This window comes from Theropithecus gelada, chromosome 2, assembly GCF_003255815.1.
Source record: "Theropithecus gelada isolate Dixy chromosome 2, Tgel_1.0, whole genome shotgun sequence".
Classification (NCBI taxonomy): domain Eukaryota; kingdom Metazoa; phylum Chordata; class Mammalia; order Primates; family Cercopithecidae; genus Theropithecus; species Theropithecus gelada.
Genome location: NC_037669.1, coordinates 160,471,899 through 160,489,158, shown reverse-complemented (window position 1 = coordinate 160,489,158; position 17,260 = coordinate 160,471,899). Strand labels below are relative to the sequence as shown.

Sequence of the window (17,260 nt, the reverse complement as noted above, 5' to 3'; positions counted from 1 at the left end):
CCAGCTAATTTTATATTTTTAGTAGACATGGGGTGTCACCATACTGGCCAGGCTGGTCTCGAACTCCTGACCTCAGGTGATCCACCTGCCTCAGCCTCTCAAAGTCCTGAGATTACAGGCGTGAGCCACCGCGCCCGGCCTTGAAGACTTGTACATTTCTGACGAACATTTTGGTTTAATCCCTTTGCCATTGTAATAGTCCAGGACTTAGTTTGGGACTTCAGCCAACATGCTCTAGACACAGTTGGCCCTATGTCCCTTTCCTCTTCCTTTCTATCTTGAAATAGAATGTGATTACTGGAGCTGTAGCAACCATTTTATCATTATGTAGGAAGAGCAAAGGGAATCACAAAGTGCTGGCTCTGACACTATTGAATCACTGATCCAGCAGCAATGAGCCCCTCACTTCTAGCTATACGAGAAAAAATATGTTCTATTTGTATAATCCAGGGTTTCTCAATCTTGACACTATTGACATTTGGGGCTGAATAATTCTTTGTGTGGGGGACTGTCCGGTGCATTGTAGGAAGTTTAGCAGCATCCTTAGCCTCTACCCACTAGATATGAACAGAAGCCCTGTATTTGTTACCATCAAAAATGTCAGATATTCCAAAATGTTTCCTGGGGCATAATGTTACCCTAGGTCAAGAACCATTTATGTAATCCCTGTAAGATGGATTTACTGTTGCTTGCAGCAAAAAATATTCCTAAACCAGTCTGTCAAGTAGATCTTCCTCTGATGATGGTAATATTCTATATCTGTGCTGTCCAATATGGGAGTTCTTAGTCTCATGCAACTATTGAGTCCTTGAAATAAAGCAAGTCTGACTGAAGAACTGAGTTTGAAATTTTATTTTCTTTTAATGAATTTAAATATAAATAGCTACATGTGGTTAGTGGCTACCATATTGGACAGCATTGTTCCCAAAGGATTCCCCCATCCTCTTGCATATCTGTGCTGACAAGCAAATAAGGCTTTGGGGACATGTATGGGGTGGGAAAGGGTCAAGAATATGAATGAAACTGGTAATAACTGTAATGAAAGCTTTATTTATTAACTACCTATATGGACCAGGCACTGTCTTAAGCTTTATATAGACAACACCTTATCTTTGCAATGCGTGTATCATTTACCTCATTTTATAGATGAAAGTCTGTGGCATGGAGAGGTTAAATAACTTGCCCAGAGTCACATAGCTTAAAGTGTATGATAATTTGAGTGTGTCTCCTAAATTAATGTGCTGGAAGCTTAATTATCAATGCAACAGGGTTGGGAAGTTGGGCCAGAGGTCAGTATCATGGGAGCAGGTTAGTTATCATGAGAGTGGGTTGTTATAAAAGAGAGTCTGCTCCTTGTGCTTTCCTTCTCTCTGTCTTACATGTTTGCTCGTGCCTTCCATAGCTCTGCCATGAGATGACCCTTGGAGTTGCTGGTGTTATGCTCTTGGACTTCCCAGACTCCAAAACCATGAGCCAAATAAACTTCAGTTCTTTATAAATTATCCAGTCTGTGATATTCTGTTATACGAGCAGGAAAAAAGACCATAACATAACTTGTGCCCTGTAAACTCTAAAGCTCTGAGTTATCATGCAGAGCAGAAAAAGAGAGGCAATTCATGGGCTAATGGCTTACATAAAATGATTTAAGCTGCTACCTTCCCTTTTATTTATGGCTTATTGAATTCAAAGTAGATTAGTTTGGGTAATGAAATAGCTTTCAAAATCTAATTTGAAATCCATGAAGATAAGATGGGTGAGTATGCTCCTGGTGTTCTTCCTTGGTCATTCACAGAGCAGCCAGAGACTTTGTGTAGCACAGAGACTATAAGTAGCACCCTACTTCCTTGCTCTGCCCCAGCATTCCTCTTGTTGCCAATGTCCCTGAAATTCCCGGCTCTCCAAGGCTGTCTTTCCTCAAATACTTAACTTAAGCTGTAAGCCTTTTCCCATGGCTACTCCTGTCTGCTTTGAGGTCCTGTAGCAACATTTTAATTCTTCTCAACCACCCACAGGTTGCTTAGCATGTGATTTTTCTGCTGGTACCTTTCTCCCAGTCATGCAATTCTCCAGTAAATGTCTTGAGGCCTGGATCCATGGTTGTATCATTTCATTGTGGTCCTAGTGACTAGCATGTGTCTTGCATAGAACAAGCATTCTGTAAGTGTTTTGGGGAAGAGGAGGAGGCTTGAGGGTAGGGGTTAGAACCTTTCATAGCTCAGTGACATTGTGTTAGCACACAAGTGTGTGGGGGGGGAGGTGGGGAGGTGGGGGATGCAGAGGGGAGAAAGGGTGATTTGGGGAAGTTAATGAATCTCCTAGACAGTGAACTCTTTGATCCTGCTTCACTATGCAAAGCTATCACTGGTATTCAGTGACGTGGCTACCTATTTGTCTGGCTGAAAAGAATACAGCATTAGAATCAGGAAAAACACCCTTTCCTCCATCTTAGACACCTTGGGAGAAACTAGCTTCATTAATGAACATAATTGCAACAAATTTGGCCTGCTCTACCTCATCCCTCTGTAAAGAATACTACTTCTTTTTAACTCTACTCCTTGCTGTCCATAGGCAGACAACTTGAGGACTTAGTGCATCTCTTTCATTAATGAGTACCTTTATTTGGAAATCTCTTCCTAGGGAAACTTGAGGATGGGATATAACAACACAATTACCCCTCATCCACATGCATAGCCCTGGGAGCTTGTGGGAAGATTGCTGCTGCTGTTACTTGGAAACTCTCTCTGTACTCAACTCTGTAGCCAGGGATTGATTTTCTGCTCCTTCAGTGATTTTAATTACACTGCAGCCCTCCTTAAAAGTAGAGTAGTAATTGTGTGGTACAGTTATGAACAGTACCTCATCATCCAAGGAGCCTTGGGATGTGCAGTTACTTCCCTATGAAGTCTGGGCAGCTCATGAAATGTAGGGTTCAGCTGAGGCAGCTAAGCTGGTGATTTATCTGAATTCTCATTTTAAAGCCTGTCCAAAGAAGGTGGCAGAACAAACAGCAATTTCTGAAGAGCATATGCTAAAGGCTCTCACACTAGGACTGGTACCAGGATTACAGTCAAGTATGCATGGGGGTGGGAGGATGGGTGGATCATTGTTTTGATGATCCATTTAGCTTTCCACCTCTCATCTGTAATTTCCTTACACAGTGTAGGTGAGATTCCAGTATGAACCCAAATTGGGAGTCAGATGTGTCTGGATATATCTGATAAACTCACTATGAAGAATGTCAGGGATTTGTTTGAATGAGTTTTTGACTGGAGGAGAAAGGCTTTACCAAATAAGCTTGAAGTGGAGGGGATGGCATCCTGCCTGACCCAAATAACTGATTTGAGCCCTATGAAGGGAGGGACTGCCATGGAAGTTAATGAAGATGCTTTCCAGCAGGGATCTTTGACACATCTCACTGCATTAATGGCTCAGGTGACAGAGGGGACTCTGTAGCATGGAAAGGAGAGGACGCTCTTATTTTCCAAGGAGACCGCAGATAAGCTTCAGGGTACTGAAGATTCTGAAGATTCTCTGTTGCCAGGGCAGCTCAAGTTTAGTCACCAGCCCTGGGGAGTGGTATAGTTGGCATCTGCAGCAGTGCAGAGGGCAAGGCCTCAGTAGAAAGCAGCAGCTGGGCATATGCTCTGCTCTTGGGTGGCTTTCGCAAGAAGCACAAAACAAAAAAACATGAAGGCTATCCAGGAATACCCAAGTTACCCCCACAGATGCCAAGATACAACTAGGATACTCTAGAGGGGTCTTCAGGACTACCATTAGCCCCAAGGGAGCTTTTATGATTTCAAGATGTCCTTCTGGGTGATTATAGCTCAATAGGTGCAGGGATTTGTGGAAATTTAAAAAATGCTCCTTCCTCCATGGACACAATATATCAAAACCTGGGAATGTGGAAAAATTGTTACTGAGCAATTTTTCAATGTCATACTAGAGCACTGTCTAATGGTTTTCCCTCAAGACCCTTGGGGAATGCAATGCTGCTTGACTGACTTACTATTTCTTATTGGTAAGAGCCCAAGACTATAAAGTTAGGTATTAATTTGTAGAAAACTGATAGCATGCAAGTGATTTCTGTCCCATAGAGAAGGTAATTCAAAGATTACTTTTTTTTTTTTTTTTTTTTACCCTCTTGGCCATTAATCAGTTTTCAATCTACCTTAGCAAACTTATTCAGCATTTTTTTCCCACTGACTTTAACTGTCTTATTTTATTTATTTATTTATTTATTTTGAGACCAAGTCTCACTCTCATCACCCAGACAGGAGTGCAATAACGCCATCTCGGCTCACAGCAACTTTCACCTCCCAGGTTCAAGTGATTCTCCTGCCTCAGCCTCCCGAGTAGCTGGGATTACAGGCGCCCGCCAGCGTGCCCAGCTAATTTTTGTATTTTTAGTAGAGACAGAGTTTTACCATGTTGGCCAGGCTGGTCTCGAACTCTTGAGTTCAGGCGATCTACCCACCTTGGCCTCCCAAAGTGCTGGGAGTACAGGGGTGAGCCACTGAGCCCAGCCTTATATACTGTTTTGAACTAATTTTATCATCTTGTTTTGAAGGAGTTAAGTAAATCTTTGATGCTGCTTACTATATTTTTATAGGGGATTTAGGTTTCTATCATTTTGGAAATATACTTCTGCCAGGGCACATGCCTTGACAAGCAAAACATAGGCTGCATTTCAGTTTCTCCTTGGTACTTTGGGCAGGCACCTTTGGGCAGGGAACAAGCTGCCCAACTGTAGGCAGTCCTAGATGCACTAGAGATCCTAAATTATATGAATTATAGGGCAAGAATCAGTGAAATTTTGCCTACAATAGTTAGCATGACTCCTGATCTATAACTCAATTTATAATTTTTTTTCTCCAAAGAGTCATGCTCTACATATCCTTGTTGTGGGAGGTGATGTGGCCCAGGAAGGGATAGCTAAACCAGGTCGTCTCCCACAGCAAGGGTATGTAGAGCATAGCTGGTGTTGCTTCAAGAATGGTGGACCACTATAAACACTGGTGGACAAATGTGGGAGGTGAGCATGCTTTGGTTCTGCTCTTCCATGGGAAATGCCCCAGTGTGTATATGCATACGTGTTTGAAGTTCCTGAAGGGCACGAACTGGACGATGTCTCGAAGAACAGGCTCTCCCTTGGGTGACCTCAGAATCCCATCGTCACCATCCAGCATCTGCATGTCACTGAAGTCAGCATTCCCTACTCCCACGATGATGACTGACATGGGAAGGTGGGAGGCATGAACGATGGCCTCCCGGGTGTCGGCCATGTCTGTGATGACACCGTCTGTCAGGATCAGCAGGATGAAGTATTGCTGCAATCAGATGCCCGATGATGACAGGGGGTGAAGAGGTGAGGGAGACAAGGACAATACAATACCAGTTAGACACCCAGGTGGACTCACTGCACATTGACCAAAGCAACAGTGATGACAGACATTTTTTGAGTGTCTGTGCTGATAGTCCTAAAGGCTTAGAGTTCTGATGCATGGAGCTTAAAGGTAGGCATGGCAATTATAGCTTAATTATAATAACTACCTCACTGACAGTTACAAAGAAAGAGCAACAGACCAAGAGTTAGGAAGACTGGCTTCAAAGCCTCATTCTGTGAGACCCTAGGATGATCCCTTAATTCCTCTGTGTCTGAGCTTCTTCATTTCTCAAATAATTTATATGATCTTCTTTGCTTGAAGATATTTAAAAATCTAAAGCTATGACATCCAATACAATGATGACTAGGCCTATGAGACTACTCAGCCCTTGAAATGTGGCTAGAGCAAGCGATGAACTGAATTTTATATTTTATTTAATTGTAATGAATTTAAATTTAATGTGAAAATTGGATAACCAATTCAGTTATTAGAAACATTTTAAGTATGTTTGGAACAACTTCAGTACATCAATTAACTTTTTCAACTATCTATAAATCTAAACAAAGATAAAGTATTTATGATGATAACTTAGTATCCAAATTGACATGCTGTAAGTATAAAATACATGTGGATTTTGAAGACTTAGCACACAAAATAGAAAGCAAATTATTTCATTAATAATTTTTTTATATGGACTACATGCTAAAATGACAATATGTTGGCTATGTTGGGTTAAATAAAATATATAATTAAAATGGATTTCTCTGTTTCTTTTTACTTTTTAAAATACAGTTACTGAGGAATTTAAAATTGTGTACATAACTTGTGTTATATTTCCACTGGATGGCACTAGTCTAAAGTCCTGCTATGAGAGGGTCAGGGTTGCAGTCTCTCCCTCTGAAGGCCATGTGCCACAAAGGTGGCAGCTCTTCTCTAGGCACACTTGCAGCAGGTTGCAGTGCTCCCATGACTTCCTGCTTTAAATCCTGACTTCTGGCCTGCAGCCTGCCTGGCCCCTTTCCATCTGGGAAGCTGGAAGATGACTCAGCTAAGATGGGAATTGGAGGAAAGTTGCTGTACTCAGCAGCACAGGGAAGCCTTGGGAAGTGCTTTGGGGGCTGGAGAAGGATGACCCATTGGAGGTCATCACTGTTTTTAGTCAACATGAGAGGCACCATGATGGCCTTTACTGGTAAGAGGAAAGAGAAGCAGATTAGTCAGATACAGCTCAGGCTAAACAGAAAATAACTTTCAATATAATCCTGCAAGATGCCCAACATTCATACGGAGTAAGTGTGAGATTAAGCCATTCCACATTGCCATACTTCAAAGGAGAAAGATTGGATAGAAGAGTGACAGTTTGAAAACATCTGGTTTTGAGAATAATGTACTTAAGGTTGCAAATAGTTTGGTAGTGCTGAAGAGTTTCATTTTCTTTTTCTGTGAGCCTGAAAAAAATGTAAATGAAAAATGTGAGCTAGAGATAGGTGAACCTCACACTATGATGAAGATAGCCACATGTTCTGAATGCTTTTCATACAGCCTAATGTAAAGGCTAATTCTGTTCCATGTCCATTAACTAACCACTCACCCCTAGTCCTAGCTGAATTCCCAGTTCCCAGGAATTTCCAATCTGAAATCCTGGTTTTCAGATTCATTCAAGTTGTATATTTCCATCTATGTCTATATTTTCTGAGTTGCATATATTCACAAAGAAGTTGGCTTGAGAGTTTAGAGAAGGATTTCAGTAGGATGAAGTGATGGAGGAGGTAGGGAGGTGCAGAGAGAAGTGGCAGAAAGAGGCAATATTGGTGGTTTGGGGATGGAGGGAAGGAGTATAGAATGTACCAGAATCATAAGTCACCCACTCTAGAGTGCACCCGGAAGACCAGGGCAGATGGCACACCCAAAAGGAGACTACTTCTGATTCATGAGCAGGTGGGCCCTTGAGTGAATCACACTTCTGTGTCTCCTTCCTTTATCCTCTGCCTTCCCCTAACTCCTGTCTGATCTGATCTTAGAGTTCAGGGGATGAATCTTCCCTACCTGATAAATACCTTAAGAAATAAAACAACCTGGGGCAGGCACGCCCAAGATGGCCGAATAGGAACAGCTCCAGCCTCTAGCTCCCAGCGTGAGTGACACAAGACAGGTGATTTCTGCATTTTCAACAGAGGTACTGGGTTCATCTCACTGGGGAGTGCTGGACAATTGGTGCTGGTCAGCTGGTGTAGTCCGACCAGTGAGAGCTGAAGCACGGGGAGGCATCGCCTCCTCTGGGAAGCGCAAGGGGGAAGGGAATCCCTTTTCCTAGCCAAGGGAAACTGAGACATACAACACCTGGAAAATCGGGTAACTCCCACCCTAATACTGCGCTTTACCAAGGGTCTTAGCAAACAGCACACCAGGAGATTATATCCCACACCTGGCCCGGAGGGTGCCACGCCCACGGAGCCTCCCTCATTGCTAGCACAGCAGTCTGAGATCTAACTACAAGGCGGCAGTGAGGCTGGGGGAGGGGCACCCACCATTGCTGAGGCTTAAGTGGGTAAACAAAGCCACTGGGAAGCTCAAATTGGGTGGAGCTCACCACAGTTCAAGGAGGCCAGCCTGCCTCTGTAGACTCCTCCTCTGGGGACAGGGCATAGCTCAACAAAAAGCAGCGGAAACCTCAGCAGATGTAAATGCCCCCGTCTGATAGCTTTGAAGACAGCAGTGGATCTCCCAGCACGGAAATTGAGATCTGAGAATGGACAGACTGCCTGCTCAAGTGGGTCCCTGACTCCTGAGTAGCCTAACTGGGAGACATCCCCCACTAGGTGCAGACTGACACCTCACACCTCACACGGCGGGGTACGCCCCTGAGACAAAGCTTCCAGAGTGAGAATCAGACAGCAACACTCGCTGTTCAGCAATATTCTATCTTCTGCAGCCTCCGCTGCTGATACCCAGGCAAACAGGGTCTGGAGTGGACCTCAAGCAAACTCCAACAGACCTACAGCTAAGTGTCCTGACTGTTAGAAGGAAAACTAACAAACTGAAAGGACACCCACACCAAAACCCCATCAGTACATCACCATCATCAAAGACCAAAGGCAGATAAAACCACAAAGATGGGGAAAAAGCTGTGCAGAAAAGCTGGAAATTCAAATGATCAGAGTGCATCTACCCCTCCAAAGGAACGCAGCTCATCGCCAGCAACGGAACAAAGCTGGATGGAGAATGACTTTGACGAGTTGAGAGAAGAAAGCTTCAGTTGATCAAACTTCTCAGAGCTAAAGGAGGAACGAGGAACTACGTAATCAGCGCAAAAAACTAAAAATCTTGGAAAAAGAATGGATGAATGGATAACTAGAATAATCAATACAGAGAAGACCTTAAAAGAACTGATAGAGATGAAAACCATAACATGAGAAATATGTGACAAATGCACAAGCTTCAGTAACTGACTCGATCAACTGGAAGAAAGAGTATCAGCAATTGAAGATCAAATGAATGAAATGAAGCGAGAAGAGAAGTGTGGAGAAAAAAGAGTAAAAAGAAATGAACAAAGCCTCCAAGAAGTATGGGATTATGTGAAAAGACCAAATCTATGTCTGATTGGTGTGCCTGAAAGTGACGGGGAAAATGGAACCAAGTTGGAAAACACTCTTCAGGATATCATCCAGGAGAATGTCCCCAACCTAGTAAGGCAGGCCAACATTCAAATTCAGGAAATACAGAGAACACCACAAAGATACTCCTCGAGAAGAGCAACTCCAAGACACATAATTGTCAGATTAACAAAAGTTGAAATGAAGGAAAAAATGATAAGGGCAGCCAGAGAGAAAGGTCGGCTTACCCACAAAGGGAAGCCCATCAGACTAACAGCAGATATCTCGGCAGAAATGCTACAAGCCAGAAGAGAGTGGGGGCCAATATTCAACAGTCTTAAAGAAAAGAATTTTCAACCCAGAATTTCATATCCAGCCAAACTAAGTTTCATAAGTGAAGGAGAAATAAAATCCTTTACAGACAAGCAAATGCTTAGAGATTTTGTCACCACCAGGCCTGCCCTACAACAGATCATGAAGGAAGTACTAAACATGGAAAGGAACAACAGGTACCAGCCATTGCAAAAACATTTCAAAATATAAAGTCCATCGATGCTAGGAAGAAACAGCATCAACTAGCGAGCAAAATAACCAGCTAATATCATAATGACAGGATCAAGTTCACACATAACAATATTAACCTTAAATGTAAATGGACTAAATGGTCCAATTAAAAGACACAGACTGGCAAACTGGATAAAGAGTCAAGACCCATCAGTTTGCTGTATTCAGGAGACCCATCTCACATGCAGAGACACACATAGGCTCAAAATAAAGGGATGGAGGAAGATCCACTAAGCAAATGGAAAACAAAAAAAGCAGGGGTTACAATACTAGTCTCTGATAAAACAGACTTTAAACCATCAAAGATCAAAAGAGACAAAGAAGGCCATTACATAATGGTAAAGCGATCAATTCATCAGGAAGAGCTAATTATCCTAAATATATATACACCCAATACAGGAGCCACCAGATTCATAAAGCAAGTCCTGAGAGACTTACAAAGAGACTTAGACTCCCATACAATAATAATGGGAGACTTCAACACCCCACTGTCAACATTAGACAGATCAATGAGACAGAAAGTTAACAAGGATATCCAGGAATTGAACTCAACTCTGCACCAAGCAGACCTAATAGACATCTATAGAACTCTCCACCCCTAATTAATAGAATATACATTATTCTCAGCACCACATCACACTTATTCCAAAATTGACCACATAGTTGGAAGTAAAGCACTCCTCAGCAAATGTAAAAGAACAGAAATTATAACAAACTGTCTCTCAGACCACAGTGCAATTAAACTAGAACTCAGGACTAATAAACTCAATCAAAACTGCTCAACTACATGGAAACTGAACAACCTGCTCCTGAATGACTACTGGGTACATAATGAAATGAAGGCAGAAATAAAGATGTTCTTTGAAACCACTGAGAACAAAGACACAACATACCAGAATCTGGGACACATTTAAAGCAGTGTGTAGAGGGAAATTTATAGCACTAAATGGCCACAAGAGAAAGCAGGAAAGATCTAAAATTGACACCCTAACATCACAATTAAAAGTACTAGAGAAGCAAGAGCAAACACATTCAAAAGCTAGCAGAAGGCAAGAAATAACTAAGATCAGAGAAGAACTGAAGGAGATAGAGACACAAAAAACCCTTCAAAAAATCAATGAATCCAGGAGTTGGTTTTTTGAAAAGATCAACAAAATTGATAGACTGCTAGCAAGACCAATAAAGAAGAAAAGAGAGAAGAACCAAATAGATGCAATGAAAAATGATAAAGGGGATATCACCACTGACCCCACAGAAATACAAACTATCATCAGAGAATATTATAAACACCTCTACGCAAACAAACTAGAAAACCTAGAAGAAATGGATAATTTCCGGGACACTTACACTCTCCCAAGACTAAACCAGGAAGAAGTTGAATCCTTGAATAGACCAATAGCAGGCTCTGAAATTGAGGCAATAATTAATAGCCTACCAACCAAAAAAAGTCCAGGACCACAGCCGAATTCTACCGGAGGTACAAGGAGGAGTTGGTACCATTGCTTCTGAACTATTCCAATCAATAGAAAAAGAGGGAATCCTCCCTAACTCATTTTACGAGGCCAACATCATCCTGATACCAAAGTCTGACAGAGATACAATGAAAAAAGAGAATTTTAGACGAATATCCCTGATGAACATTGATGCAAAAATCCTCAACAAAATACTGGCAAACCAAATCCAGCAGCACATCAAAAAGCTTATCCACCATGATCAAGTGGGGCTTCATCCTTGGGATGCCAGGCTGGTTCAACATACGCAAATCAGTAAACGTAATCCAGCATATAAACAGAACCAAAGACAAAAACCACATGATTATCTCAATAGATGCAGAAAAGGCCTTTGACAAAATTCAACAGCCCTTCATGTTAAAAACGCTCAATAAATTCGGTATTGATGGAATGTATCTCAAAATAATAAGAGCTATTTATGACAAACCCACAGCCAATATCATACTGAATGGGCAAAAACTGGAAGCATTGCCTTTGAAAACTGGCACAAGACAGGGATGCCCTCTCTTACCACTCCTATTCAACATAGTATTGGAAGTTCTGGCTAGGGCAATCAGGCAAGAGAAAGAAATCAAGGGTATTCAGTTAGGAAAAGAAGAAGTCAAATTGTCCCTGTTTCTAGATGACATGATTGTATATTTAGAAAACCCCATTGTCTCAGCCCAAAATATCCTTAAGCTGATAAGCAACTTCAGCAAAGTCTCAGGATACAAAATCGATGTATAAAAATCACAAGCATTCTTATACACCAGTAACAGACAAACAGAGAGCCAAATCATGAATGAACTCCCATTCACAATAGCTTCAAAGAGAATAAAACACTGAGGAATCCAACTTACAAGGGATGTAAAGGACCTCTTCAAGGAGAACTACAAACCACTGCTCAGTGAAATAAAAGAGGACACAAACAAATGGAAGAACATACCATGCTCATGGATAGGAAGAATCAATATTGTGAAAACGGCCATACTGCCCAAGGTAATTTATAGATTCAATGCCAACCCCATTAAGCTACCAATGACTTTCTTCACAGAATTGGAAAAAACTGCTTTAAAGTTCATGTGGAACCAAAAAAGACCCCACATTGCCAAGACAAACCTGAGCCAAAAGAACAAAGCTGGAGGCATCACGCTACCTGACTTCAAACTATACTACAAGGCTACAGTAACCAAAACAGCATGGTACTGGTACTAAAACAGAGATATAGATCAATGGAACAGAACAGAGCCCTCAGAAATAATACCACACATCTACAGCCATCTGATCTTTGACAAACCTGATAAAAACAAGAAATGGGGAAAGGATTCCCTATTTAATAAGTGGTGCTGGGAAAATTGGGTAGCCATAAGTAGAAAGCTGAAACTGGATCCTTTCCTTACTCCTTATACGAAAATTAATTCAAGATGGACTAGAGACTTAAATGTTAGACCTAAAACCATAAAATCCCTAGAAGAAAACCTGGGGCATACCATTCAGGACATAGGCATAGGCAAGGACTTCATGTCTAAAACACCAAAAGCAACGGCAGCAAAAGCCAAAATCAACAAATGGGAACTAATTAAACTAAAGAGCTTCTGCACAGCAAAAAAAACTACCATCAGAGTGAACAGGCAACCTACAGAATGGGAGAAAATTTTTGCAATCTACTCATCTGACAAAGGGCTAATATTCAGAACCTATAAAGAACTCAATCAAATTTTACAAGAAAAAACCAAACAACCCCATCAAAAAGTGGGCAAAGGATATGAAGAGATATTTCTCAAAAGAAGACATTCATACAGCCAACAAACACATGAAAAAATGCTCATCATCACTCACCATCAGAGAAAAGCAAATCAAAACCACAATGAGATACCATCTCACACCAGTTAGAATGGCAATCATTAAAAAAATCAGGAAACAACAGGTGCTGGAGAGGATGTGGAGAAATAGGAACACTTTTACACTGTTGCTGGGACTGTAAACTAGTTCAACCATTGTGGAAAACAGTGTGGCGATTCCTCAAGGATCTAGAACCAGAAATACCATTTGACCCAGCCATCCCATTACTGGGGATATACCCAAAGGATTTTAAGTCGTGCTGCTATAAAGACACATGCACACATATGTTTATTGCGGCACTATTCACAATAGCAAAGACTTGGAATCAACCCAAATGTCCATCAGTGACAGACTGGATTAAGAAAATGTGGCACATATACACCATGGAATACTATGCAGCCATAAAAAAGGATGAGTTTGTGTCCTTCGTAGGGACATGGATGCAGCTGGAAACCATCATTCTCAGCAAACTATTGCAAGAACCGAAAACTAGACACCACACGTTCTCACTCATAGGTGGGAATTGAACAATGAGATCACTTGGACACAGGAAGGGGAGCATCACACACCGGGTCCTATTGTGGGGAGGGGGTAGGGGGGTGGGATAGCATTAGGAGATATACCTAATGTAAATGATGAGTTAATGGGTGCAGCACACCAACATGGCACATGTATATATATGTAACAAAGCTGCACGTTGTGCACATGTACCCTAGAACTTAAAGTATAAAAAAAAAAAAAAAAGAAATAAAACAACTTGATAGTCATACTACCACATTGAAAAACTTTAGAGTCATAATGCAGAGGTCAGGAAACTATTTTCCGTCAAGGGACATTAATAAGTATTTTAGGCTTTGTAGACCATAATGGTCTCTGTCACAACTACCTAACACTGCCACTGTAGTGTGAAAACAGCCATAGACAATATTTAAAATGAATGGGAGAGGCTGTGTTCCAATAATATTTTATTTATGGACACTGATTTTTAATGTCACAAAATTTTCATATGTCACAAAATATAAATACTATTCTACTTTTGATTTTTTCAACAATTAAAAAATCTAAAAACCATTCTCAGCTTGCAAGCCATTGAAAAACAGTTTAGTTTAGTTATAGTTTATTGACTGCTGATCTAAACTAGTGGTTCTTAACCTGTCTCTGTGGACTACTGCAAGATTTCAGGCAGTCTGTAAATTTGAGGTAAATTACATTTTTATTTTCACGGATTTCTAATAAAATTTATCATTTTTTCACTATAAGTATAATGAACAAATCAAATTAATATTAGTTTTACTTGTGGCTCAGTTATTAATTAAAAAACAGATATTTTCCTGTTATATTACAGTACCTACATATATTTCAATGTATCATTTATGTTTAACACAACTTAGAAATTACAGAATTATTAGACTAACTGCTGGTTTTCATAATTTAATATATAAATAAAGAAGCATTTTATTACTATATTTATGATGTCTCTATCTTCCTTTTAAAAAATATTTTGCTAACCGCATTTCAATATAATTGGTTTACTTTATAATATGGGTCTTATGTTGTACATTTAAGAACACTTCTGGCTGGGCGCGGTGGCTCACACATGTAATCCCAGCACTTTGGGAGGCCGAGGTGGGCGGATCACGAGGTCAGGAGATCGAGACCATCTTGGCCAACATGGTGAAACCCAGTCTCTACTAAAAATACAAAAATTAGCTGGGCGTGGTGGCGCATGCCTGTACTCCCAGCTACTCGGGAGGCTGAGGCAGGAGAATTGCTTGAACTAGGGAGTCGGAGCTTGCAGTGAGCCGAGATCCTGCCACTGCACTCCAGCCTGACAACAGAGCAAGACTTCGTCTCAAAAAACAAAACAAAACAACACATACACACACCCCCCCCACAAAAAACCACTTCTGAGAAGGGATCTATGAACTTTACCAGCTGCTAAAGGGGTTTGTGGAACAAAAAGTTTAAGAATTGCTGGCCTGCAGAGATTGTCAGGATTCTGGAATCTGATCCTGCCAGGTTTAATCTAGCTGAAGGCACCAGGCTGTAGACTGCAGGATCAAAACCTGATGGAAATTTCTGATAAAGCAAATAACAGTTCCTTCTAAAGTCACACTGGGAAAATGCTCATGGATGAAATATTACAGTCTTTGAATCTACTTGAGGTCCTGTTTAGATAAAGAGGGGCATTTTTTTTTTTTACCTAGAAGAGTTCCACAAAATCAAGGGGAAAATCCTATAGCAACAGACTCCCTGGCACAGCTTGCCGAAGATGTTCAAGTTTATGACCCTCAGAGATAACAAGGGACTCTGGACCACAGACTTTTCAAAGAACAGGAGAAACCTCTGGGGAAAAGCATATGTTCTTGATCTATAGGGGTAATTTATATGGGGATGTGTGGGTTGGATGCTTCTTATATTTGGTCCCATTTAATAACCTGTCCTTTCATTGCAGATCCAGCTATCACTGAGGGAGTGAGTGATGGCCAAAAACTCATGCTGTTCTATATCAGCCTGAAATCCAGACCTACATTAGTTCTGTTCTCATTTTAGCCATATGAGTCCTGGTACCCCAGAGGGGATGAGATCATCCAATTTTTAACCTGGGCCCCGGGGAGCCCTTAGGGATGCCTTGGATGCTCTTGAGGATAAAGGAGTTAAAGAGAATGGATACGTTTCTGACACTACTCCTTAGACCAAATTTGGTAAGAATAGTGTATTTCTTAAAGTCTATTTTATATGTTAGGTTTCTCAGCAAGTTATCGTTTGAAGAATTGGTTCTGGTGCTGAAAAAAGAGGTTAAAAAATAAAATAAAATACTGGTCACATCCAAACCTTATTCCTAAATCTTGCATCTATGAAGGTTCAAATTTGCTCCAAGACTTCTGTGGTAGGAAAGAGATGCATTAGGGGAAGCCTTGCAGGGTCCATGCACTGGTGGAGATGTTGGTCTATAATCCTGAGAAGTGTTGGTGGTTGACCAGGTGCAACAGCTCACACCTGTAACCCCAGAACATTGGGAGGCTAAAGAAGGAGGATTGTTTGAGCCCAGGAGTTTGAGACCAGCCTGGGCAACATAGCAAAACCCCATCTCCACAAAAAATACAAAAATTAGCTGGGCATGGTGGCACATGCCTTTAGCCCCAGCTATTTGGGAGGCTGCGGCCAGAGGGTTGCTTGAGCCCAGAAGGTTCAAAGCTGCAGTGAGCCATGATTGTGCCACTGCACTTCAGCTTGGGTGATAGAGCAAAACCCTGTCTCAAAAAAAAAAAAAAAAAAAAAATTAATAGTGTTCGTGGTTTCTGAAAAGAAGAGGAAAGATGAGCAGAGAGCAGTCAGGATTTTCTTAGCTTTCACACCTGGAAAAGACTTGGCTTGGATTAAATCCTCAGCATCTCTGCTGGACAAGATCTCAGCTTACAGAGTGTCTCTGCCCAGCGTAAAGGCTAATATAACCACAGTTGTACATATTCACTATTCTAAAGTAATTATTTGAAGTAACACACTCTTAGCTCCCCAGGGTCTCCAGTCCTTTTCATAGTCAAATCACTGGTTAGTGACTTCAAGAACATGATGTAGTGAACAGAGGAGATGAGAGAACATGCAGCACAGATCAGGCCCATTTGTTTCTTATGGTTAGCTATGGGTCACCTGATGGATGTTGGGTAGGAGATTGGAACTGTGGTCAACTATGTAAATAAATGGACAAGGAAAAATTATTAGTCTAAAACAAAATTTTGCTTCAAACTATTCCTATTCCCTTGTAGGAACTGCTCATGTCACCCAATGACCCAAGCCCGGAGTAGCTGAAGATGATAATGACATGTAGGGAAGGGCCAGTGGACTGAACCAAAGGCATGCAGTGACTGTTGTTCTCTCTAGGGACCTTGGGAATTCAGACCTTTTCAAGTAGGAGAGACTTCAAATTATAATGGAAACCGGAACACTACATTTTCTGGCATATAAGATGTGCAATATTTAAGATACACATCAATTTTACAAAAGAAAATGTAAAGTGCTTTTCATCATATACATATGAAAAATAGAGTGGTTTTATATGCATTCTTTAAATAAGTATATATTAAGCATGTACTGTGTGCAGGCATTGTTTTGTGTACTAGGGATACTAGTGAACAAGTCTTACTGTAGAGCTTCCATATGAAAGTAGAGAGACATAAAATAGACAAGTTAGTAGATGCACCTAAAGTATTTCAGATGGTGATGAGTACTAAGAAGAAAAGTAAAGCTGAGGCATGGTGTGGGTGGGCGGGTTGGCTATTTTAGATAAGGTAACCAGGGGGAACTTTCAGAGGGGTTGAGAGTTGAGCAGAGATGTTAACACAGTCAGTGAATGGATCATATGGAGGTTTGGGTGAGAGAAACC

General features: G+C 41.2%; 1 protein-coding gene across 3 annotated transcripts in view; it reads right to left on the bottom strand.

Annotated features, from left to right (window-relative positions):
- Positions 1-17,260, bottom strand: part of CPNE4 (copine 4) — a 513,456-nt gene that overhangs the window by 3,839 nt on the left and 492,357 nt on the right. For all 3 annotated transcript variants that reach the window (XM_025377527.1, XM_025377525.1, XM_025377526.1), the window contains one exon: positions 5,094-5,330. In XM_025377527.1, the coding sequence (XP_025233312.1) occupies positions 5,094-5,330 (237 nt within the window). The remainder of the gene's footprint in view (positions 1-5,093; positions 5,331-17,260) is intronic.